This window comes from Acinonyx jubatus, chromosome A1 (assembly GCF_027475565.1).
Source record: "Acinonyx jubatus isolate Ajub_Pintada_27869175 chromosome A1, VMU_Ajub_asm_v1.0, whole genome shotgun sequence".
Lineage (NCBI taxonomy): Eukaryota > Metazoa > Chordata > Mammalia > Carnivora > Felidae > Acinonyx > Acinonyx jubatus.
In genome coordinates this window covers 111,077,422-111,101,859 of record NC_069380.1, presented here as the reverse complement: position 1 = coordinate 111,101,859, position 24,438 = coordinate 111,077,422, and the positions used below count along the sequence as shown (strand labels likewise).

General features: G+C 47.8%; 1 protein-coding gene across 8 annotated transcripts in view; it reads right to left on the bottom strand.

Moving 5' to 3' along the window:
- Positions 1–154: 154 nt before the first annotated feature.
- Positions 155–24,438, bottom strand: part of SLC25A48 (solute carrier family 25 member 48) — a 42,783-nt gene continuing 18,499 nt past the window's right edge. For 2 of the 8 annotated variants that reach the window (XR_008297845.1, XR_008297841.1), the window contains 5 exons: positions 13,701–13,958; positions 11,160–11,293; positions 5,525–5,693; positions 3,805–3,934; positions 155–592 (listed from right to left, as the gene is read on the bottom strand). Coding sequence is in view for 3 of the 8 variants with exons in the window: in XM_027076639.2 (XP_026932440.2) it covers positions 3,812–3,934; positions 11,160–11,293; positions 13,701–13,958 (515 nt within the window). In the remaining 5 variants the exon portion in view is untranslated. Of the gene's footprint in view, positions 593–2,125; positions 2,882–3,804; positions 3,935–5,524; positions 5,694–11,159; positions 11,294–13,700; positions 13,959–24,438 lie in introns of those variants that run through there. The other 6 variants (XR_008297842.1, XR_008297843.1, XM_027076639.2 and 3 more) reach the window with 6 other exon arrangements.

The window sequence follows — 24,438 nt, the reverse complement described above, 5'->3', positions numbered from 1 at the left end:
GCAGCAGGGCATAAAGAAGCATGACGGCCATCCTTGGTTTCTCCTCTCACCTGTGTGGAGCGGGTTCTTTGGGCCAGCACCATCTATAGAGATCTAAACAGAGGGAAGAACGAGAGTGGCCAGTATCCTGTGGAAGCCAGGCAGCAGCATCTGATTCGGTAATGACCTGAAGAGGTCTTCAGTGTTTTTATTTGGAAACATGCAGACAGTTGAGCTCCTCCATGAGCTCCCAGTGAGTGTAACAGCAGGCATGGGGACAGGGCCGATCTTATCCTGCTTTGTATTGGGGCCAGTGGAGATCTGAAAGAGCTGGTGGTCAGCCAGTGGTCCAATGGTCCAACAGTTCCTTCCCAGGCAGCAGGTGAGTGGCCGCAGCTGGGAGGTAAGGAGCAGAGTCCTCAGGAAAGAAGGGATTCTGAGGTCGGCGCCGATGGCCGAGGGCCCACCTGACCCACAGCACGGGTGGAAGAGAGGCCTTCTTTCTCTTAAGTTCACTACTGAGGAGTCTAGAGATGCCATGCCTCCAGCACCAACTTGTAGCAAAAAGAGGCTCTGGTCAGATGACACCAGCTCTGGCCAGGTGACGCTGGCCCTAGGGGAACAGGATGAAAAATAAGGCTTTCATCAAACCCAAGTTATCAAGCAGGATCTAAGGGTCAACAATCCATTGGGAAAACTGTGTATATGAAGCAAGAGTTGGCAGGGCATCACCATGAGGGCAGATGTGAAGGGCTAGGAGGTTGTCTGAGGTCATCTATAAATGCTCAAAACAAGGTATTATAGGAAGAATGTATCTTATTTCCTGGGAAATGGACTTTCCAGGATTTAAAGGTAGATCCATGAGGTGTGGAGCAAGAATGTCAAGTCAGGAGGCAGACCAGCATTATTCCAGGAAGCTTCTGGGATAGGAGATCCTGGTGGGACGGTGGGGATGGCCCAGCTGGACTCATGGGCTTCCAACAAACCTAAGAGCTGACTTTCTGACCAGGGTTGGGACCCCACTTCTACCACCCGGGGTCATCTTTCTCATGTTGTCTGAGTCTGGTACTCCCTGAGAACAGGTCAAACTAGCCGCATCCCAAACAACGACCTCACGCCCCACTTACTGGATTTGCCATGGTCCTTGGTTCACTCGTGTGTGTGAATTGGGGGAGAGGATAAATGAAAGTGAAGTGTTCCTCCTCCACGGGAGTTGGTGGGGGCTGAGGGAGAGCTCTGCCCCTGCCCCTGCTTGTTAGAAGGAGGCCATAGGTACTGTGGTTTGGATGCTGCTCCGGTGGAGTGTAGACAATGGAAACCATTCCATGCCATCCTACCACCTGCACCCAGGGACTCAAGATGGGCACCCTCCTGCCACCGATTAGGGACCGTAGGGCTCTGCGGTTCTCTAACATACACCACCTCTCACTCTGCCCCCCGTCTAGATCACAAGGGAGGCACTGGTTTCCAAGTCTTCAAAGAGTAGATGCTACTGCTGCTTCCTAGAGGACCTGCCCATGATCTCAGAGCTACTCGGCAAATTCAAATCCAGGGCTTGATAAAGGACCTTGGGGCTGTTAGGTTAGAGCAGGAAGTTGAAACAAACTGAAGGCTTGTTCAAGATGAGGCTCCAGAAAAGTCGTTGGGAAACCCCTTCTTCCACCCGGGGGGCCACAGCCTCCTGTCTCACTCCAGCAGAGGCAAGGCTGACACACATCTGTGCCTCTTGTACCGTGAGAGTACTTCCGGAAAGGGTGGCTTCCAACTGGGGTGGTCGCTGCTCTGAAAGGCTAAATCCAGGATGATCAGAATTTGGCTTGCTAGAAACTTCTTCCTTCCTCCAGAAGTAGCCAACCACCAGGGCGGTCACAAGTTGCCGGGTGTGACAGCTCGGGCAAGCGTCCAGCCACTCTGGGATCTGCCAGGTCTTGGCACAAAAACCACCTTGCTGCTGAATATTTAATGACATGGAAAAAATGGTCTTGAACTATTAAATGGGAAGGATGAGTTACAAAATATTGCAGAAAATACGTTATTTTCTTGTGTTCTGTTTGTATTTTCTATTTTTTTCTGCAATAAAGAGACACGGATTTTATGATAGGATTTTTTTTTGAAGGATGAGTTACAAAATATTGCAGAAAATAGGTTATTTTCTTGTGTTCTGTTTGTATTTTCTATTTTTTTCTGCAATAAAGAGGCACGGATTTTATGATAGGATTTTTTTTTCTTGAAAGCTATTTTCACCTGTTCAAGGTGGAAAGCAGCTGATATCTGAGCAAAGCTTTAAGAACCAGGCGGTTCTTCTTCCTCGCCTTGGACAAAACCCACTCAAGACATTTAATTATGCAAAATGTGTTACTACTCTTTTCCTTTTGTAAGAGAGAGCCAAAAGCCAGGAGAGCTGTGAGTGTGGGTGCTTTAGTGAAAAGCTAAATCATCTGATGAAGCCGGCATTCTAAGCCTTGTCCTGGGCTCAGTCTCATCGGCCTGATCCATCACACCCCTCCCCTGGGTCTAGGGTCTGGGCCCGTCCACGAATGCTAGCAGGCCTCTGCTGGCCCAGGGAAGGCAGCAGAGAGGACTGCGAGACCTTTCTGACAAAAGCCATCCTTCTTGAGAGAATTCGTAGTCGCCAAGGCTGAAGCAAAATGGTTTCTTGTTGACTAGAAAATTCAGTGACTCGTTCCACCTTATCTTCTCAGCTCTGCAGGACACCAGTGTGGAGCCAGAGAAGGAGAAACAGGGAGGAAAAGAAGGGGAGGAGGTGAGGGGACGCTGGCACTTGATTGCCCGTCTTCTCAGTGATGTTTCTGAGGGGCCATCTGGGTGTCGGGCTCCGCGTGAGGCACCAGTGACACAGAGGCGGAGACACAGTGGCAGCTCTTCCAGGACTGCACGCTGGCTGAGGAGTGAGGAGAGTCATCAGCAGGTATGATGCAAGGGGATGTGGTAGGGGCTGAGAAGGGGCTGTTGGGGAGCGCCTACAGCAGGCACAACTCATCTTAGCGGAGGCATCGGGGCAGGCTTCCTGGAGGAAGAGATTTCTTGACCAAAGCCCAGATGACAGAGAGGAGTTGGTAAAGCCAAGGACAAGAGGAAGGGTGTGACAAAAGGGGGTCAGACAGGGACAGCATGTGCAAAGATCCAGAGGCAAGAGTGAGAAAATTATTTTAGGGTGCTGGTGATGACGGGTTAAGGACTAACGCTTTACCTAAAGGGCAATGGGGAGCCACAGAGAGCATGTGACTAAGGGAGTCACTTGGTCAGGTTTCTTTTTTTAGATCCCTTGGGCTGTAGTGATCTTTCTGCAATGAGAGTGGGAGAAAGAAAGAGGTGGGAGGCAGGGAACAAGGACAGAGGCTGTCCTCCAGGGCTGTGGGAGCCTGTCGCTGGCTCTCAGACTCATGATCTGAGTCCAGTAGGAAGATGGAGAGATGGTGCTCTGTGGCAGGGGGTGGACACTCTAACTTAAGGCCTCACTTCTGGGCCTGGGCCACTGAATTTGTATAATAAAGTGAAACACACTTCCCTTCAAGGGTTGTTGAAGCTGCTGGATGGGAAAACAGATGGGCGAGCTTACTATAAACAGGGAAATTCTGTGCCCATCTCAGTTCGCGAGCACCCAGCTCACCACCAGTCACAGGCGAGCATTTCAGAAGGGCTTTTTGATGAAAAGAAGGTTGGCCACTGTAGCCCCAGAACTCACACGGATCAGAGAGGAAACAAATGGCAGGGATGTTTCAGAAAGTCACAACGTGTTCATGGCAAAGAAGACAGTGTCAAGCTCCCAGGAGGTACAACGGGCTGAGAAGGAAGCACACTGACCTGGCGCTCAGGGGCTAGTCACGGCGTGGTCCCCGCGGATTGCCTGCAGCGAGAATTCATACCCGAGGAACATGGCGGCACTCATGGGGAAGCCGCGCACAGCATTCACAGTGATGCCTCTGAAAAACACCTTTGGCAGAAGGTGACGTTATCACAGGGGACTGACCTGGACCCTCTGCAGGTGAAGAGAGAGGCTGGGGATGCTGCCCACTTGTCCCAGGCTGGACCCCACAGAGCCCAAAGGGCCCTTACAAGCCAAAACCACCCCGGATGCCCCCTAGTCATGCTCCTGTCTCAACCCATGTCACCTGTGATGGGGTTTCTCCTCCCAGGCCTGGTACACATACAACTAAATACTGTGGGCAAGTTGCTGACCATGAACACCCACATACACTTGTTTAATTGCTGCTATTTCTCATGTACATACCCCCACACATGTGCACGCGCACGTGCGTACACACACACACACACACACACACACTTCTCTGGAACCTGGAAATCCAAGCTCTGCACTCCACTCACTCCGCAATGGTAGACAGAGCACCCAGTCAGGACCAACCATTTTGACAGGATGTCCCCCAAGAGGCAGAGTGGGGAAGAACTCAGGCCATACTTTTCAGACACTAGGCATGAAGTTGAGACACAGCTTTGCCATTTAATAGCTCTTGCTTGGGCAAGTAGCAAAGTCTCTAGAACTCAACTTCCCACCTATAAAATGGGGGTAACACTATTGACTTGATATGGCTGTTGAGGGAATAAATGAGAAGAAGCTCTTAAAGCGCTTGTACAGTACCTGCCATGGACCTGTTAACTATCTCCATCATCTCCATCATCATCATCATCATCATCATCATCAGTAGCCATCTTTACACAGGGTGGCACTCAACCTTAGATCATTAGTACAAGTGCGGAGGAGTCCCGGCCTGGCCTGTACTGATGAGTTGCTTAACTCAGCCTTTTATACAAGAACAGGGTATTTGTATTCCATCCCTAGGGCATATGATAAGATACTTCACTTCCTCCCTGAATCTTCCCATTGAGTAGATCTGATCAGTGTGATGTAGTTCCAGCCCTTGCCCAGTTTAAAACCTCCTGGGGGCGGGGAGATAGGCCCCATTTGGGAATAATTACAATATAATCTAGAATGTGATGAGAACAGCTAAGGGATTTGGTGAGGGGTGCGGTGGGGAGGAGTGGTCCTTAAATGTCTTCCCTAGACAACACATCTAAAGGAAGCCCTACTCAAATGTAAAGGACCCAAGAACTGTCAAGCCTATGATATAAACCTGTTATCTAACCCCTGTATATTTACCAAGTGTAATAAATAGAACTGATACTGTAATTGTATGGAAGGAGAAATCCAGCCCTTTTATATTTCCCCAGTTTTCTCAGCTGTCAGGCACTGTGGTTTCAGGGTAGGTACAGGCCTCTGTCATTGGTCAGGATGTCAGGATGTCTTTCTGCAGGAGAGGCACCTGCACCTTGGCCTTCCATGGCAGCCTGCAAGATGTAGCTTGATTGTGAAGGGAAGAGAATGGCTTCTGTGAACTTGGGGGAAGCTTTGACCCTCACAGAGAAGGGAGGTGATGGACAAGGACCCCCACAGGTAAGCAAGTGGCTCAGCCAAACCCTGGAGTGATGCAGGCATAAGGCAAGGAGGACCCTTTAACATCAGGGCTGCTCTTTGACGTCTAACCTTTCTGGAATTCCCCAAGCTCACCCACAGTGACTGAATAACAGCAAGGAACTGGCTCGAGCTCCGAGAGGAAAATTCCATGCTGGGTGCAACAGACACTCCCCTGTGGGCCTGGGCTTGACTCTGTTCTGTGAGGCTGAGCCAGGCAGGGCCCAGCTTGGAATGTGGATCTCCTCTCCCACAGTGCTGGGCCCTGAAGGAACCATGGGACTCTTCAGACATATGGACATGACCTCCCTCCAGCAGCCATGGTTTGTTTGCTCTGCTGTAAGGCCCGAAGATGACAAAGCACACACCTGGTGGCTTTTATCCCAAGCTTTCTGAATACAAAACCACCAGACTGAGTCCTCATGAAGCCTCAATCGTTCCACACTGCCCAGTGTCAAGTCTACACCCTTTTCTGGCCTGACAAGACCCTTTTGTTCTGGCCCTGCACTTTATCTGGGCTGCCTCTTATACCTGACATTCTGGGTAGGTTAACAGCCTGTCATTCCTCTAAGGAGCCAGCTCTTTCCCACCACTGGGTATCTTCTGCTCCCTCTGCTGGAATGTTCCCTAAACCTGGCTATACCTCTAGCAGTCTTCCCATGGGCACCCCAAGCTGGACTGTGGCCCATTGTCTTCTGTGCACTCAGCATCTCTGCTGTCACAACACTTCTCACACTGTCCCTAACCACCCGTAATTTGTCTGTACCCCCATTAATAATCCCAGTCAGGGCAGTGAGAGCAGGGCTACGGTGTGGTTTGCTTCAGAACTTATCATCTATACTCCAGCATCTATACTTCAGAACCCCCAGCATCTATACCTGGGAACCCTCAGCATCCACACCTTGGAGCCCCAATCTACACCTTGGAACCCCCAGAATCTATACCTAAGAACGCTCAGCATCCACACCTTGGAACCCTCAGCATCTACACCTTGGAACTCCCAGCGTCAAATGCTTTTCTTGGCCCAGAGGGTCTGTTATAAGTCTCAGTAAATGAATCAGTGGATGGATGAATGGATGGATGGACACACGAATGAACGAACAAATTCCTTGTTGTGAAAAGGAAACAGTCCCAAGCTGAAAGAGGGCTGGTGGTGGTAGTGGTAGTGAGGGATTCCTAGAGTGGAGGGAGGGTTCCAGTCCCCAGATGGCAGAACCAAAGGGCAATCAACTCTGGTGCCTCAGGAAACTTCTCTTCCTACAAATATTCCTCTCCACCTCTCCTTAGGGAGGCATAGAGACTGCCTAAATATTCCTCCTCCACCTCTCTCAATCCACTATCACAAACCCCCTCAACAACAGCCCTCTCTGTGCAGCTCAAAGATGCCAAGTCACTCCTCTGGCCTCCTTATTTCAGATGGTAGCTCTCCAAGTGTGAGCAACGGCCCATGTGGCCCATGACGATCATCACAGCAGGCAGAGTAGACCCAAAAGTCTACTTCCAGAGCTTTCTTTTTTGATTTGGGAATGCCCCCTAAGTCCTAGACTTCTAATTCCCTCTATCAAAAAGGGAATGCTTTACTGGTAGTCATTAAGTGAGTTACAAAGAACTACCAGATATGGGTACCATCATCATTACTTTACTCCATTCTAATTCTTTATTTTCACTGAGTTCTTCTTCCATGGTAAAATGGGAACAGGCTGGCTTACCATGCCTCAGTGAGTGGCAGTAAAAACTACTTGGGAGTGGGTGGCCCATAGAGCCAGTGCTACAGCCATCTGTCACTGGGGACACCCCTTAGGCCCCAGAAAAAGTCATTCCTCTTGCTGCCAGAAATCTGGTTGTGAGACAACCAGGACTGTGTGGGATGTTTTCTTCATGTTACGATTTCTGTTTATATGCAAACACATAATACAAACATATGTAAATATACCTATCCACATATATTCTCACACTGGCTGTGACTATTTTTGGGATATATTGTAAGAAACTCATAACAGTGATTATCTTTGAGAGAAGACTGAAGACCAAGGAGGGACATTTAGACAGTATATCATCTTTTACCTTTTGAAGCTTCCTATGTTCATATATTATTCATTTTTAAAATGAACTAATAAAAATTAAAAAAATTAATTTCAGTCAATGAGTGGTTAATCAAGCTAAATACGGCTGCCTCTGTTTAAAACCTGTCTCTGAATATAAACTGAACCAAATGCTACTGAGATTAAGAAATCTATAATCTGACCTCAGTTGCCTTCCCAGACTTTGTTTTTAACAGAGCACAGTAATTTTTGGAGGAAATAATATCAGCAATATATTTAGCCTCTATAGACTTTATAGAATTATAACATTAATATTTTGATACATTAACTTGAATTTTTTGAAACATTAATAATAGCAGACAAAGTATCTCAAATAAAGAAGCATCCTATGCGAATGTCTCTTATGTGTCCCTCTGTAGTTGACTGAATCACAAACTGTGCTTCTACTAAAATAATACAAAAGACAAGTGAGGTGAGGATTCTAGGAAGGTGGCAGAATAGGAAATGCCAGCCAACTGTTTCCTTACCTAGATAAAATTTGCACTGATGGAATCTGTCTGATGTAACTTTTTTGAAATTCTACAGTTTGGCGAATCCTTACAACTTCTAGGAGAAGGTTTGCACAGTAAATATGGTTAAGTGCAGTCAATTTTAGCTCTTAGCAAGGTAGCAGCTACCCCTCCCTCACCCCCCAGACCTGTGGCAGGCAGCTGGATTTATGCTGGAGGAGCAACCTGCACACATAGCTTTTGGAAGCCAGAGTGGGCAATAAGGGCCCTGTTCTCCAAATATTAGAGATCTATGTTTTGATCACTGACTGCTGTTTCTGATCACAGAGGTGTATACAGGGAGGTAGTCATTATTGTTTCACTGATGCAAACCCTTCCTCCTCTGGCTGATGACCCTTTCCCCCTTGGTTTTTCTCTTTTTCCTCTTTGGGAGATAGACATTAAAGACTATGACATTAAAAAGGAACTGCATGTATGGGGAAAATTAGAAAGTAACCGCGCATACCCAAAGAAAGGTTCAGAAAAGACCTGAAAAGACCTCGAGTTTACATTTCAGGCTGATCTTTGGCATAGAGACCGCCTAAAACAATCACAAAAATGTAACAATCAACAAAAATAATAACAAAAGACACCAAATCTGATTTCCAGAGTTAACCCATTATTAGATTCAAATGTCAGGTTTCCAATAAAAAATAACAAGGCCTCAAAGGAAACAGGAAAGTATGGTCCATTTAAAGAAGAAGAAAAAATAAGTCAAGAGACATTGTCCCTGAAAAAGACCTGACAGCAGATTTACATGACAAAGACTTTAGAGCAAGGGTCTTAAAGATGCTTGAAGACTACACGAAAATGTGGAGAGAACCAAGAAAATAATATATGAACAAAAACAAAAACATCAATATGAAATAGAAAACCCAGAAAAAAAAACACAAAAATTCTGCAGCTGAAAATACAATAACTGGAATGAAAAATTCACAATAAGGAGTCAAAGGTATATTTGGGCAGGCAGAAAAAAGAATTAACAAACTTAAAAATAAGACAATGGAAATTATTGAGTTTGAGAAATAGAAACAAGATTGAAGAACAGTGAAAACAGCCTAAGGGATCTGTGGGAAACTATCAAACAAACCAATACATGCATTGTGGACATCCCAGAAAACAAAAGGAGACAGGGGCAGAGAATATTTGGAGTAATAAAGGCTAAAAACTTGCTTAATAAAGGCCAAAAACTTCCTAAATTACTTCCTAAAAACTTCTTAAATTTGATGAAAGACATGAATATAAACATCAAAGAAGCTTAACCAACTCCAAGCAAAATAAACTTAAGGAGATCCAAGCCAAGACACATTATAATCAAACTTTTAAAAACAGGAAGATAGAAGGAACTCATTACATACAAAGAATCCTCAATAAGTTTACCAGCAGATTATTAATTAGAAACTTGAAAGACAAGAAGGCAGTAGGTCAACATATCCAGTGTTAAAAGAAGAAAAAACAGTCAATCAAGAATCCTATATCCAGCAAAACTATCCTTCAAGACTGAGGGAGAAATTACGACATTCTCAGATAAACAAAAGCTGAAGGAGTTCATTATCACAAGACCTACCCTGCAAGAAATGTTCAAAGGTGTCCGGGAGAGTGAAATGAAATGGCACTAGAGAGTAACTTGAAGCTGTATGAAGATATAAAGACCTCAATAAAAGTAAATACATAGAGTAATGTCAGTATCATGGCAGTACAAGACGTCCCTGTGTTGACCCCACCTCAACAACAAAAACTGGACATCCATCCACAAAGACAAGTGCCTCTGAGGGAGTCATGGGATCCAGGATCACATGTCAAGTACCCCAGAGTCCTGTCCCTCTGTGTATCAGGTACTAGGCAGACAGACCTCAGTACTGCCAGTGGAACCTGCAGCAGCCTATGTATGACCTGGCTCCAGCCCCCTCAGTTGCTGTCTGGGAGCACCTGGAGAACACTGCCTTGGTTAGTCACCTACTGACGAGAGCCTTTGTGGAAGTCCAGGTTTCCAGAGAAGTTCCAGCACTCCACTGAAGCCAAATATACATATATATATACATACACGTATATATACATACACGTATACATATATACACACATATATATACACATACGTATATATATGTGAGTATATGTGTGTATATATATGTGTGTGTGTGTGTCTGTGTATGCATACATATACATGTACATGTAGATGTATGTGCAGACAAAAGAGGCTTTATGGAAGTCCAGGTTTCCAGAGAAGTTCCAGTACTCCATTGAAGCAAAAAAAAAAAAAAAAATTATCTATCCATCCACATACATACACATACATATATACATATATACGTATGCATATATTTGGGGATGCGACACATATAAGCAAAGACCCAATACTCAGTAGTGACATTTGCACTAATTAAACTAATACTAAAGCCAATGACAAGTAGCTCTTTTTAAATATACTGTGTTATGCACGAAGCTAGGCACTTTTTGTATTTCACTGACAAATATCCCCCTTGTTCACGGTAGGGATGATTATCCTTGGAAAAACAGAGGCTGAGCAGTGAAGCAACCTGCCTGGATGTTCCCCCCAGCTCAGGCTGCCAGGCTGCCTTTAAACTCGAGTCTGCTGACTGGAAGAGGCATGGATTTAAATGAGCCCTTTGGGTGCAGGGAAGAGGAAAGAGAAGGGAGACAAGGCCATGTTGGAGGCTGCCTCATAGTTGAGACCAGAGGTGATGGTGTAAGGACTCAAGTGGGATGAGAGAGAAGACAGACCAAGTGACCAGACACTGGGAGATGTGATGACTCAGGTAGCTCTGGGGCCCCCAGCTTGCAGGAGAGTGAGGCACTGAGCAGTGAGTGAGGAAGCAGCTCTCAGCCTATCCCTATGAAAGAGAAGCTTTGGTGAGACACAGATGTGGGTCTAGGCCCTGGCTCTGCCATGCACCAGCTGTGTGACCTCAGGTAGGTTACTAGTCCTCTCTGAACCTCTGTCTCCTCCACCAGCCTGGGGCAAGGACTAAATGAGACAAGAATCTCAAGTCGTGCTTGATATAGTAACTGTGAGCACTTTAGTTTCCTGATTCCCCTCTCTGTAACCTCATATACCCCCCAAACGTCTGGCCCACCTTCCAGGGACTGACACTGACCCCATATGACTACTGCGGGGCTTACTTTAAGACCTTCCTTCTGGTAACTCTGGGAGATACAATCCAGGACACCTTTGTATTTGTTTAAATAAACCCCATCAGCTTGGAGTCGACTTTTCACGACATCCATAGGAGTCGCTGTCCCCCAAGAAATTGCTCCTGTAAAGAGAGAGACAAACAAGTGTCAGGGACTGGCTGTTTGGGATCTGGAGGGGACGTGGCTCCCTGCCCATTTCCACCACTAACAGGCTTAACAAGCTGCTGGGGGAAGTGGAAAGAGTTCAGTCAGGAGCTGCAAAGGTTTCTCTGAACCTCACTCATCACTTGCTGTGTGTGGGACTTTACAGAAGCCTCTTCCTCCAGGCCTTGGGTCTGCCATCTGTAAAGTGGGGCACCAGCACCCATCTTCATGGGGTTACTGTGAGGACAAATAAATGGATGCATGTGAACGTCTAGCACAGAGCCAGGCCCACAGCCAGAGCTTCCTAAGTGGATGCCTTTATTAGCAGCTTTTACTGGAGAAGCAGGAACAGGCCCCACCAATACTCTGCAGCGCCCTTCCAGGACACCAAGGGTGAGAGCCCAGAGTGATGTCTGAGGCTGAAGGCTTGCAGCTCCCCAGAGACAGAAGCAACTCTGCATACAGAGAAGCTAAACAAACACTTGCAGGTAGGCTGCTTGCCAGGGAGAGACCAGCCCAGAGATGGAAAAGAGCAGGGGCAGGTCTTTAGAAATCTTGTGACTTTTCCAGAGGTGTGACAGAGAGGCCTTGGGACCACACAAGCCTGGCTCATCATTGGTGGAGAAGCTCAGGTGCCCCAGTTTGAGCACCTTTGTGACTTGAAAGGACTCTAGGAAAACAATGCCAGGTTATTGTATAAACACAGAAATTGGCACATTTTTGGACAGGAAGAGAAAAACAAACTGATGCCAAAGTCCAAGGCAGCTGTTTGCAAGGTTTTGTAATTGCTGCCCAGGAGCTCCCAAAAGCGGCCCTAGCCTGCCCTGGGCCCTCTGCCCATCCCAGCCTCCAACCCCCATGGCCTCCTGCCTGTGACCCTCTGGGAACCCTCTGGACCTCCCCTTCCTCTTGACTCCTTCCAGAATAACAAAGCTGATTCTCCTGGAGTCTGTCCAGGTGCTGCCCTGGCATATTCCCTGGCTCCTTAGCCCATGGGCAAGGGTATTACAAAGTGAGGTCTGCCTACCAGGCCCCTCATACCTGCTCTCACCAGAAATGAGAGCGGATGGGGCCTTGTTTGTCCTCCGTCGGCAAGTGCTTACTAAGCCCTTACTAGGAGCTAGCTCTGGCCAGGCCACAGACACACGGGGGCAGCGGGCTGGACACTGGTGTTTGGTGGCTAAGACACGGACTTTGTTATGTGTTTGCTGAGTTTTGAGCATAGCTAATGAGGAGGAGGGGGAGGAGAAGCAGGAAGTGGAGGAGCAACGACGATTTTCTTCTTTCCAGACCTTTCCCCACAGCATCACACATGCCACGTTTTCAGCCTTCTTAAGAAGCAACCCCCTGTTGGCTTCCACACCCTGCTCTGGCTCTAGCTGCATACCTCTCGTCCCCGTCCCCCTCACAGCACCACCAAGCCCCTCAGAGGTGTCGTGTGTACTTGGACTGTCCTGTTTCTTCCATCCCCTTCTCTCCCAATCTCTCTTCAATTGGGTGTTCACACCCTTCACCAACATGGGTCTTGTCACAGTCCCTGATGACCTACATATGGCTAAATCCAGGCAGCAGGAACAGCAGGTGCAAAGGCCTCGTGGTGGGGAGGAGCCAGGCATGGTCATGCCGTAGCAAGGAGACCAGCGTGGCTGAAGCAGAGCACGTACAGGGGCAAGAGCAGGAGCTGAGTGCAGACGGGCAAGAGACAGCTGCATCATAAAGGGACTGAAAACCACTGCGGGAACATTGATTTTTACCCTAAAGGAAATGGGGATGCTGTATGAGTTCTGAGAAGGGGGGTGAAGAAACCAGTCCATGGTCACAAGCTGAGTAAGTGTGGATTTGAACTGGGATCTCACTGACTACAGAGTCCCTGCTGTACTGTCTGCATGCACTAGCTGTGTGCCCTTGGGTGGGTCACCTAGTCTCTCTGAACCTCGGTTTTCTCATCTGACAAATGGGGAGACTGATTCCTCCCTTACAGAGCTAATGAAATGCTCACATTAGAAAGGTTTGCTATATGCCGACATTGAAAAAAGGTGAACCATGATGACAGATTTCCTTTTCAGAGCTCAAGGAGACCTGACCCAGAATGAAAGGGGAGAATATATCTTCTGACCGAAGGTTCAACAATCCCAAATAGGGACTTGCTGTTCTCATAGATCCAGAGGGAAGGAGATGCAGAAAAGAGGGAGACCATTCTCTATTCCCAGCCCTTCCTTTGTGTGGCTAGGTCTGGCATATAGCAGGTGCTTACCAAATACTCACTGGATGAGTAGCTAGGTGAACCGTGCCCTTCTCTGGGGCAGAGAAGGGCATGATGGGCTCCCCAGCCTTCCCAATACAGGGGATCAGAACAAGTGCAGGGGTCAGTACGGCTGCCCTTACCTGCCATGCCGCCTGCCAGCCACACAGCACAGAGGCTGGGGCCCGTGCAGGCCTCGGGTGTGATCCAGTCATTCAGGAACACATAGGGGATGAAGTAGAGGCAATAGCCCGGGACATCCCTCAGTAGCATGGCGCCAACACCCCGGTACATCCCTGCCAGGCCCTCGGTCCGCACGATGGTTGCAATGCAATCCACAGGCCCCTGGTAGACTGGTGGCTTCCCAAGAGTCATCGCCCTGGGTCTCAAACCAAGGTTGGCTGCAAAGACAGGGAGGAGAAGATGGCAAGCGACCTGAGGTCAAGAGACTGGCCGTTCTCCGGCACCGGACCCAGCCCAGCCCACTGACAGTTTCCACTCACATGGCCTGTTGGTTTTTACCCAAACTGCTGACCTTGGCAGCTCAAACCAAGATTCTCAAGTCCCAGCAGAAAGCCCCTGCCAACATGTGTAGCCATATTGGAGACAATGCCTGCCAGGGGATAAAGTACCAGCTGCCATAGGACGTCCAGAGGTTTCTGGTCAACCATCACTATGTCTTTGTAAGCAGCAGGGACTGCAGACTGTCTAGGATCAAATATGACAAGCTGTACCAAGCTCCCTCTTAAAAAAGAGGTTGCAAAGTCCCATATACTCTGTGTGTGTGTGTGTGTGTGTTTATGTGTGTGTGTGTGTGTGTGTGTGTGTGTGTGTGTTGTCTATGGGTGTGGGTGTGTGTACTTGTGCACAGTGTGGTAAAAGAGCATGGGAGATTTTGGACCCAGACTATTCTGGTTCCAAATCCTGAACCCACTACTTAAAAACCTTTCAACCTTGGTAAGCTACCTTTTGTCAGCCTTTGGTTCCTTATCTTTAAAAAGAGAACAGGCCAATATTTATTGTATACAAAGTTGCCAAGAGAGTAAATCCTGAGAGTTCTCAATTCACAAACACAAACGGTAACTATATGACACGATGAACATGTTAGCTAACCTCACTTTGGTAACCATTCAACAAATGCACATGTATATTAAACCTACGCAGTGTTATTTATATCAATGTTAATTATATCCCAATAAAGCTGAAAAATATTTTAAAGGAAAAAAGATAACAGGTGAACATAAATAAGGTAACACCTATAAAGTGCTCAGGTACATTGTAGCAGTGGAATAAGTTATCAACAGATTATTACTGAGACTGAGGCGACTGGCATAAGTAGGGGGCAGGATACAGGGGCTGGAGGGCCAAACATTCTGTAACTCCAGCCCTGGTCAGGCCGTGCCCTGCAACAGCTGGAGGGCAGCCCTGATGCCACTGGCTCCTCAAAGTCCAGGGGCACAGGGCCACTATCTCCTTGTCTACCTCTGGGGTGTCTACTGGCAGATCAGGGGGTATTGTGTCCCTAGCTTCTCCTAGGGCTGTATGCAGCCAGCAAGCAGCGACTCCGTCTCTTCCATATAACCCTTCCAGCTGGCTCTCCCGTCTCCATCTCTGATGCTCATCTCCCCTCCCACGGACCCTTTAGCTCAGCTTTGCTTCAGGACCAGAGAGGACTCCCAGACCCGCTGCAGATAAAGTGGACTCTTATTCTCAACACTCTCTTCTTGAAGAACTCACATGGCATGACCAGGAAGGACACAGAATGAAAGCCTGCCTGTGACACACACCTATTTTGCCAGCTGGGTTTAGTTCCCTGAAGGTGGCACCTCAGTTTGGTTTTACACACGTGGACAAAGAGGCAGCAACGTTCATTACACAGTTGAATTTCTAAGCTCCCCAAATAGTCCCATCTTTATCAGATGAACGGTTGAGAGAAAATACTCAGCTTCATGATTCCAGAGTCCAAACTGCAGATTTGAGAATCAGGTGCAACCTGTCCTTTTACCCCTCCCAGAAGGAGGTGGGGTACAGGGGGAACTTCCCATCTGCCTGGGAAGTGTGCTTGAACAAATGAATCCCACATTTTCTTTTTGTGTGGGGGGGAAGAGGGTCATAATCACTGTCATGTGTGCTTGGCCAACTACAGTGTGGGCAGGAGGCAGAGTCCCATCCACTTTCATAGCAGATCCCCCAGGGAGTGAGCAGGGGTCGTGGCCACTTTTGGGGGCAAGGGGTCCACTGAGCTCAGAGCAAGGTCAGACACTATGGTCTTTGGAAGCCCACTGAGAGGTCACTGGACACCCCTTCCTTTCCCAAATCCACTATAATGCTGCTAGGGTCATTCTGGGAAATTTTGGTATGAAACAGAACAGATGTAAACGTCCCAACATATAAACTGTACCTGTGTCATGCTTATGTCCAAATAACAGTGACCTGACCCAGGAGTCAAGGTTTTCATGAATCAACTGAAGGTATGATGTGGCTTTCAGAAGTTACTAATTGAAGGAGCGTGTCCTGATAATATTCTGCTTGTTTAGAGGTATAGATGTTTAAAAAAAATACTTGCCCAACCTCCAGCATGCCTTGTCAACAAAACACCTGAACATTTTTCCTTTTCTTCTCAGAATAAGCAATAAGGAAATTCTCTCATATAATCTCCCAGGTTTGTAACATAAGCAACCTAGCTTTTATTGCTTGAGAAATATCCATTTATGACTATGAAAGCAATATAATTGCCATGGTGACTACCATCACCTGGAATACTGACACGAATCTGAGCCAGCAGCCAATGCCTTCTGGACACCAGTTGATGCTGCAAAGGCCTTGGAACTCTTTCCAGCTCCCTCATCACCAATGGTAAAGCACACACACACACACATACACTTATCTGGAAATAATTTCAAATTTGTAAAAAAAAAAGTGCAAAAAAGAAAAACTGTACAAAGAACACCTTTCTATATCCTTTACCCAGATTTACCTATTGTTAACATCTTACCTCATTTGTAAAATGTATGGTTTGTGTGCTCTCTCTCTCTCTCTCCCCCTTCCTCCTCTCCCCTCCCCTCCCTTATCACTGAACAGATGCCCCTGTCCCAGTGCATAAACTTTGCCTGGGCTGTGTTCTTCTCCAGGTAACAGTGACCTGACCCGGAATGAAAGGTTTCATGAATCAGCTACGGGTATGATGTGGCTTCCAGGAATTACTGATAGGAGATGTTGGATAAAAATCTTCCTTGTTTAGAGGTGCCAATGTTGGAAAAATACTTGACAAACTTTGAACCGGCATTGTCAACAAGACCCAAACTTGTACTTTTTTCACTCTTTTCCCCAAGGTAAGCAATGAGGAAATTCTTTTGTACATACATGTATATATTTTTTTCACACATACATACATGAAATTATTCTCTGGGCCATTTCAGGGTTAGATACAAAATGGCCTTTTACTCCTAAATGCTTCAGTATGTGTTTTCTAAGAATAGGAATATTGTCCTACCTGCTACAATAATCAGAGTCATAATCTATATTCACAATACCTTTACCTAATATACTGTCTATACTCAAGTTATCACTTGATCTCATATTGACCTGTATGGCATTCCTTCTCTCCCAAGGGCAGGATCTTGTCTAACCAGGCACTGCATTTAGTTGTCATGACTCTTAAGCTTCCTTTATTTATTTTTGTTTTTAGTAAACTTTACACCCAATATGGGGCTTCAACCCACAACCCCAAACTCAAGAGTCTACACATTCCACCTACTGAGCCAGTCAGGCACCCCCAGATTCCTTAACTTGGATCATTTCTACAGCTTTTCTTTGCTTTTAATGACACAGGCATTTTTTAAGAGTATGCTGCCTCCCTTCTGATGAACAGACCCTTCCTCATTTGGGGTTTGTTTGAGGTTTCCTTGTGATCTCATTGAGATGATGCATTCTTCCACCACACTTCCTCCCTGTTTCCACCTCTTCTCCCATGAGGACTAATGACTCTCAGGAGCCCCTGGTCGTCTTCTCTGGCCTCGTATCCTGGTTTTTGTTAGTTTCCTTTTTAATTCAGATATAATTTACATTCAATAAAAGATGTTGCTTATAGGTGCACAGTTAATGAGCTGTGACAATTGCATGCACCTGGGTCACCACACCTTACTGAAAAAATGACGTCTTACACTTGAAACAAACTGTTTTGGTCCCAGTGAAGATTCCAAGCCTACCTACCCTCTCCTGCTTGCTTTATAAGGTAAAAGAACTCTGTGGCATCAATGACGTGTCACTCAGGGAGAAGCAAATCTTTCAACTGGACGATGGTTGTTAGGGCCCATCTGCATTAGCAACAGGGGCATGATGATTCACACGGGACCACAAAGCAGAAAACAGCGGCACCTCCTATCAGCTGCTCCAGCCAAAAGATGCTCTGAGGCTGGGCCCCTGGAAGCATGGCCTAAGAGAGGCGGGGCTTTGGAGGCGTGATCCAGGGAGGCAGGAAGTTGAGAGACAGGACCTGGGAAGGCGTGGCTTGACGGGCTGGTCCAGGGAGGCGCGGCTTAGGAGGCGGAGTCCAGGGGGCGGGGCTTGGAAGACAGGTCCTGGGGAGGCGTGACTTGGCAGACCTCAGAAAAGCGCTGAATCAGAGTTCACAGTTAACTCTATTTAGAACAAACTTGGGTGACCTTTAAAAGCGGACTTGGGAGGTTGCCGGCAAGCAGCGCTGGGAAATGTGCACAACTGAAATCCGTGGACCTGCATGTTGTTTGTGGAAGGAACTGGAGAAAGGAGGTGAGATGCTGGGGTCAGTAGTCTGTTCACACTGAACCACCAGCTCTGAGACTGCTGTTCCTGAACCTTCAGGGCTTGGCTTGGGGGTGTACAGGTGCATGTGAAGGGATTCACATTAGACATATTTCCTTCTAGGACACAAGATGTTTCGTTTCTCTAATTCGAGTTTTTTGTTCTAAAATGAGGATAAATTATAAATCAAATTTTGATTTCTTATCATGAGGCTTTGCTATCTAGACCATTTTTTCTTGATATTTTTTTTTCCCTAAATCAAGACCCTATCACCTTTTACTATGACAGGTGTGGATTAAATACCCGAAACACTCAGGGCATCTGTGGTTTTGTTTTCCCAAATTCAGTGAGGACAAACTCAAGCCCCCTATACCAAGACAGGCAGGATGCTCAGAGTCAATGAAATAGACCCCTACCATGCTCGTCATCTTCATCCAGGAGCAGAGGAGAGCCTATGCAGTCCTAAAAACACTGCTTCTCCTCCAGGCTCCCTCACCTTGTCTAGCTGGGTCCCTAACATTACTCCTTAGGCCACACAGTGAGGCCGTCTGGCTCCACTGCTCCACACCAGGGTCAGGTGTCTTGCTTACTGGTCCCTGCCAGGGCCAAGAGGTTCCTCTGAAGGCAGATGCTTCTGCATGGGGTGGGGGTTTGCATGTTGGGCCAATCTTAACAGGTACCCACGCAGCCACCTCTTGGGAGTTCTCCCACTTCAGAGAGGCTGAAGCAACCCAGACGCAGGCTGGGGTCCCCACAGATTTGCCACTGTTGCCCCTCTTCTCAGAAGCCCAAATACAGCCACAGAATACTGCTGGGCCCTTCTGAGACACAAACACCACACAGTTTCATCTCTTTCCCTTCTCAAATAGTGCTGTTTAAGTTCTTCAATGGGCCATGACTGTGGAAACAGGACAGTCAGCTGAAACACAATGGCGGGTCACTGATCCACAGCGGTAAGAGGACCAGCCACAAGGAACACAAAGGCCTGGCCATTCTCTGGAAGGGACAGAGCCACCAGATCTTTCCCGTGGGTGCATAGAGATGGGATGGGAACAGAACATTATTTCTCAGCAGGTCATTTTCTACAGAAAATCCTTAACAAATAAGCCATCCATGGACAAGGTCCTGCTGGTCCCAGTCAGTGACATGCAGGTTTACCAAGTTTTCTGTGTTCAAACACTTCTAGGCTAGCGGACTAGCAAGTTGGGAGCATGGACTTATTTCAAGGGACCCGCAAATCGGTTAGCATTATAGATTCACATAATTCCTAAAATATCTCACATACATGTATGACCATTTTTCTCCTATGTGTAGGTGTTATTGTGGGGGACATGACAAAAATGTACCTAAATATACTAATTATCCATAGTAACTTCTTGCCATAGGTGCTTGCTTTATCCATGGACACTTAAAGTACAGCTGTTCTTCTATGGGTTGGACCCCATTTAATGTATTTTATTTTTTTTTATAAAATTTTTTTAACGTTTATTTATTTTTGAGACAGAGAGAGACAGAGCATGAACGGGGGAGGGGCAGAGAGAGAGGGAGACACAGAATCGGAAGCAGGCTCCAGGCTCCGAGCCATCAGCCCAGAGCCCGACGCGGGGCTCGAATTCACGGACCGCGAGATCATGACCTGAGCTGAAGTCGGACGCTTAACCGACTGAGCCACCCAGGCGCCCCTGTATTTTAAAGGTATTCTTACGAAAAGCTGGGATCACCCCTCCCAGTGCCTGCAAAGGCGCTACCCCCTATTAAAAGTTCTGTTCTAGATGCTGCTGTTTTCTGAACATGTTGTTGTACCCTAACCAAGCAAGGAGTTTCCTGATGACAGGAATCCCATGCTACGGCCTGTCCTAGAGCACCGTGACCCTGTACCTGACACGGTGTCTGCTTTGTGCCTCAATATCCACTCAGTCAACACTTGAGCATCTGACCAGGAAGCTCTCAGGACTTAGGCCTCCCAAAGTTTCCCTCCCTAGCTTGGCATTCATCCAGTCCTGGTCCTGTCTGGTCCTTGTCCCTGAGGCTGTAGATATCGGAAGAAACTCCCAAATCATGGTCCCGGCCACTGCGCTATTCCAAAATGTCATGGAAGCATGCCGTACCGTGGATATACATCCTCCAGCAGACAAGCTGGGTGTAACTTCTATGATGTGGGTTTACACAGGCTGGGCAAACCCCTCAGGGCACTTCTTCGGAATGTTACCAACCGGGAAGCTCTCGTCCACTTCCTGTTTCCAATGAGTCCAGCAGTTTCCTTACGGTCTGAAGAGTCCAAGACAGGCAGATGGTTTAGTAGAAAGAGCCCCGGATTAGAAGCAGCTGGGGTTTGCTTTGTTGCTCAGTTGCTATCTACTGTACGATCTGGTGGAAAAGACTCAACCACACTGGCCCTGAGTTTCCTCATCATCTACAAAAGGGGAAGGATAAATAGCCTGTCAATTTCTTTTGGCTTTTGTGAAAATTGAGTGAGCATGTTGACAAATGAACTTTACTTGAGGCGGATAGTCACTCCTATTTTTAGCACCCCTATCCTGATACGACTCCAGATTCTGGAAGTGCTGGTAGTACCAACCTCGGGCAGCAGTGGCCTGCGGCCAAACCTACTGTGGGAGATTGCGGATGCCCACGCAGGGCCAAAAACTACCAATGCTAACGTCAAGTCTGAAATCAGAACAATATTTGCCCTCGTCAATGATTTAGAGACGAAATGGATGTGGCACCCAGGTATATCACCTGCACAGTGGCATGTGTTACGCTGTACGCACCTTCATTCATCTCTGCTAGCGGTGTGGGACCACAGTTTGGAAAAGATTCAGCCAAACCATCCAGAATTCAAGGACTCCTCTTGAACTACATGGCTAAAGGCCTGGCCTCTGCACACATTTCCTCCTTTCACTTCAGGGCTGTTACTGCTCCAGCCCTCACGTACCACTGGCAGCTCACAGCCTACATAAGAACAAGGCTCAGGCACTACGGTCCTGGCTTGTCTCCAGTCCTTTGACATGCTCCAAGGGTGCCTGTCCTCCCACACAGGCCCTCTTCTTCAGGAGTTAAATGGACCAAGAGTGAGGGAGTTTAGCATCAATAACTCCTGCCCTGCAATGGGAAAGTCTTGAAAGATCTGCTCTATCAGAAGGCTGCTCCTCCCCAAGGCCAACCTGCCTGAAGAAGAGTGTTTTTCTTGGCAGCCACACATCTTTATGGTGGCAATAAAACTCCGTTGCCAAAGAGACAAACCGAGGTAGTCAGGGCCTCCCAGACACGGTTGGCGACTTTCCCAGCCGGACATCTCTGAAGATTCAGAAAAATCGGACAAATGGCTCTACCCCATCTTGTCATCATGCAGATCCTGGAGCCCAAACAGGCTTTGTATGCTGGTGCGTGGTTGATGATCTTGCCTGCCCAGATCTAGCCCTCACGTGGCCCTCCCTGCTGTCACCACTCCAACCCTATTTATCTCACCTAGGCATGTTTGGAAATCAGGACCTTCTTCTCCTCAAATCCTGGCCACACTCTCCCCTTCGTTCTGTTCATATAATCTTGAACACGGTAGAGTCAGGCCTTCCAAAGAGGGCTCCCTCAACCTCCCTCCTCTGGCCCTGCATCATCTGCTTTGCTCTTCTCTCACAACCTGGAAATGAAAGGCTTTTTCCTTCCCCACCCTTTGGTCTCTGTCCCCAGTGTCACGTCCCCGTCAGCAATTCTCCCCTCCCGATTCCCTTTACACGACATTGGTGACAGGGGCCTCCCAGGACTCTGCCTCCAAGGACCATGGAGGTGGACAGCCAGGAGCAATGCCCCAAGACACCATGTAACCGCTGAGGGAGCACAGACACGTCACACGACCTGAGCCGCAGTTTCCCTCTCTGTAAGACACAGAGAATGGTATGATGATTTAAAGGCGGGGTGCACGTGGTAGGGGCTCAGTAACTGCTGACTGCACAGCGGCTGGTGTTGCGGGAGCTCCTTCCTGGCATTTTCCCATTCATCTCCACCCTCTTCCTTTCTGCGGCTCACCTCAGCTGTCACTTCGCTGTCACACCCCTGACTATTGCTCCCACCCTGGTAGTCCAGCTGCAGTACCTCGCACAGGAACCCAGCCAAACTCAGCATGTTCTCACTCAAGCCTGCCCTCCTGCCGGTCTCCAAAACTGCAGCAGGGACAAGAAGTGTATACGGGTCACCCGCTCCACGCCAAGCGCGGCCTCAACATACTTCACGTGCTGCTTAATTCCCCGTGTGGGAGGCTTCCTCCCTGACAGTCACCCAAATGGCAAGTCCCGGGTCATTTGAGACCCTTCCCTCTCTCCTGTGTGGCCCACTGATTCTCCATCACAGATGCCTCCCATGGACCACCCCGCTCCGTTCCCACAGCCCTGGGCCCCCTGTTCCCTGGTCTAAGGCTACAGCCCCAAAACAATCCATTCACTTCTCCTTCTTCTGAAGGCCGGATCCACCTTCCTCCCACACAGCTCTGCGTGGTCATTCTGGTGTCCAATATGCCTCGCTGCCTGCTGAAGGGCACCTTAGCCCACCCTCGGCTAAGGAATCCAAGCTGTTCAGGGGCGCCTGGGTGGCTCAGTTGGTTAAGTGTCCAAATTCGGCTCAGGTCATGATCTCACAGTTCGTGAGTTCAAGCCCTATATCAGGCTCTGTGCTGACGGCTCAGAACCTGGAGACCCCTTCGGATTCTGTGTCTCCCTCTCTCTCTGGCCCTCCCCCACTCACACTCTGTCTCTCTCAAAAATAAACATTAAAAAATTAAAAAAAAAAAAAAAAAAAAGGAAATCCAAGATGTTCACAACTCACCCTGCACCTTCCCCTCCCTGCCCTAACCAAGAATGGTTCACTCGTTCTGTCACATGCCTGCTTTTTCCCGCCTCTGACCCTGTCCCTACAGGTTTCCTCTGTTTGAAACCCATCTCCATCACCACATTTTCCTCTCCAAAGCCTAGCCAATATTCAAACACCCCATCAATGGCCACTTGCTCTCTGGAGTCTTCCTGACCTGCAGAGCCAGACTCCGAGGTGCCAGAGCCTTCCATAGGCCCTTCTCATTTTGCTACACCCCACCAGACTGTGTGCTCCCTGGAGGCAGGGGCTGTGCATCTGATACCTCTGATTTATCTACTCTGCATGGCTCACAGCAAGAGCTCAGGAAAGGCTTGTGAATGAAAGAACCAGAGACTGTGTTCCAACAGGTAGAACACTCAGCTCTCTGCCTTCAACCGGGCCTGGCGAAATTAGAGGCTGGTCAGCACAGAGTTAATGCTGAGCCCTCCTCCTGCAGGCCCCAAACTCTGCCCTCCTGGGGGGTTGAGGTCTTTGTGATACGCACATTAATCAGTCTCTGAGTTAAAACACAGACCTGAAAGCTTGAAGGTGGAGAAGTGAGTGTGAATGGCCATAGACCTCCAGGATATGACGTGGCCCAGGCAGCAGAGGGATTGCTGGCCTCTGGGACCACAGCCCTGAATTCCAGTTCAGGCCCAGTAGGGCACCCAGGGAGGCTCATGCCCACACACAGGGTAAGGATGACTTAAAAGGGAGGGTTTCTTCACAGGTGCCTTACAGTCCAGGCCACATCCAGCTGAACTCAGGCCAGCCTTTCCTTGCCGGCCAAGCGGCAGGGGCACCAACAGAAAACCTCTGCTAAGTTACAAGAGTTTTCGTGCGGGGTAACTGCTGTTTAGTATGCAGCGGCAGTCAGAGCCAGACAGAACTTCCCTCTCAACTTCGGCAACTGCTGATGTAATTTGGTAAAACGCTTCTGTACAACAATTTCATAGTATGTGCCAAGAATCTTAAAAATGACCAGAACTTTTGACTCATTCATTCATGAATCAAAGAGCCCACACATTTAGGGAAACAACCCTAACTGAAAGCAACTCCTTATAGACACGTTGCCTGAGCACATTACTATTTTCAAAAGAGAACAAACGGTCAAAAACCTAAACGTCCATCACAGGAAATGTGGTTTCAGAAGTTTAATAGTACAGCTAACACTTATTTCATGTTTTCAACGAGCTAGGCATTGTGCTAAAATAGTCACGTGATACATCATTCCGTTCTACTCCAGTTATGAAGTAGCTA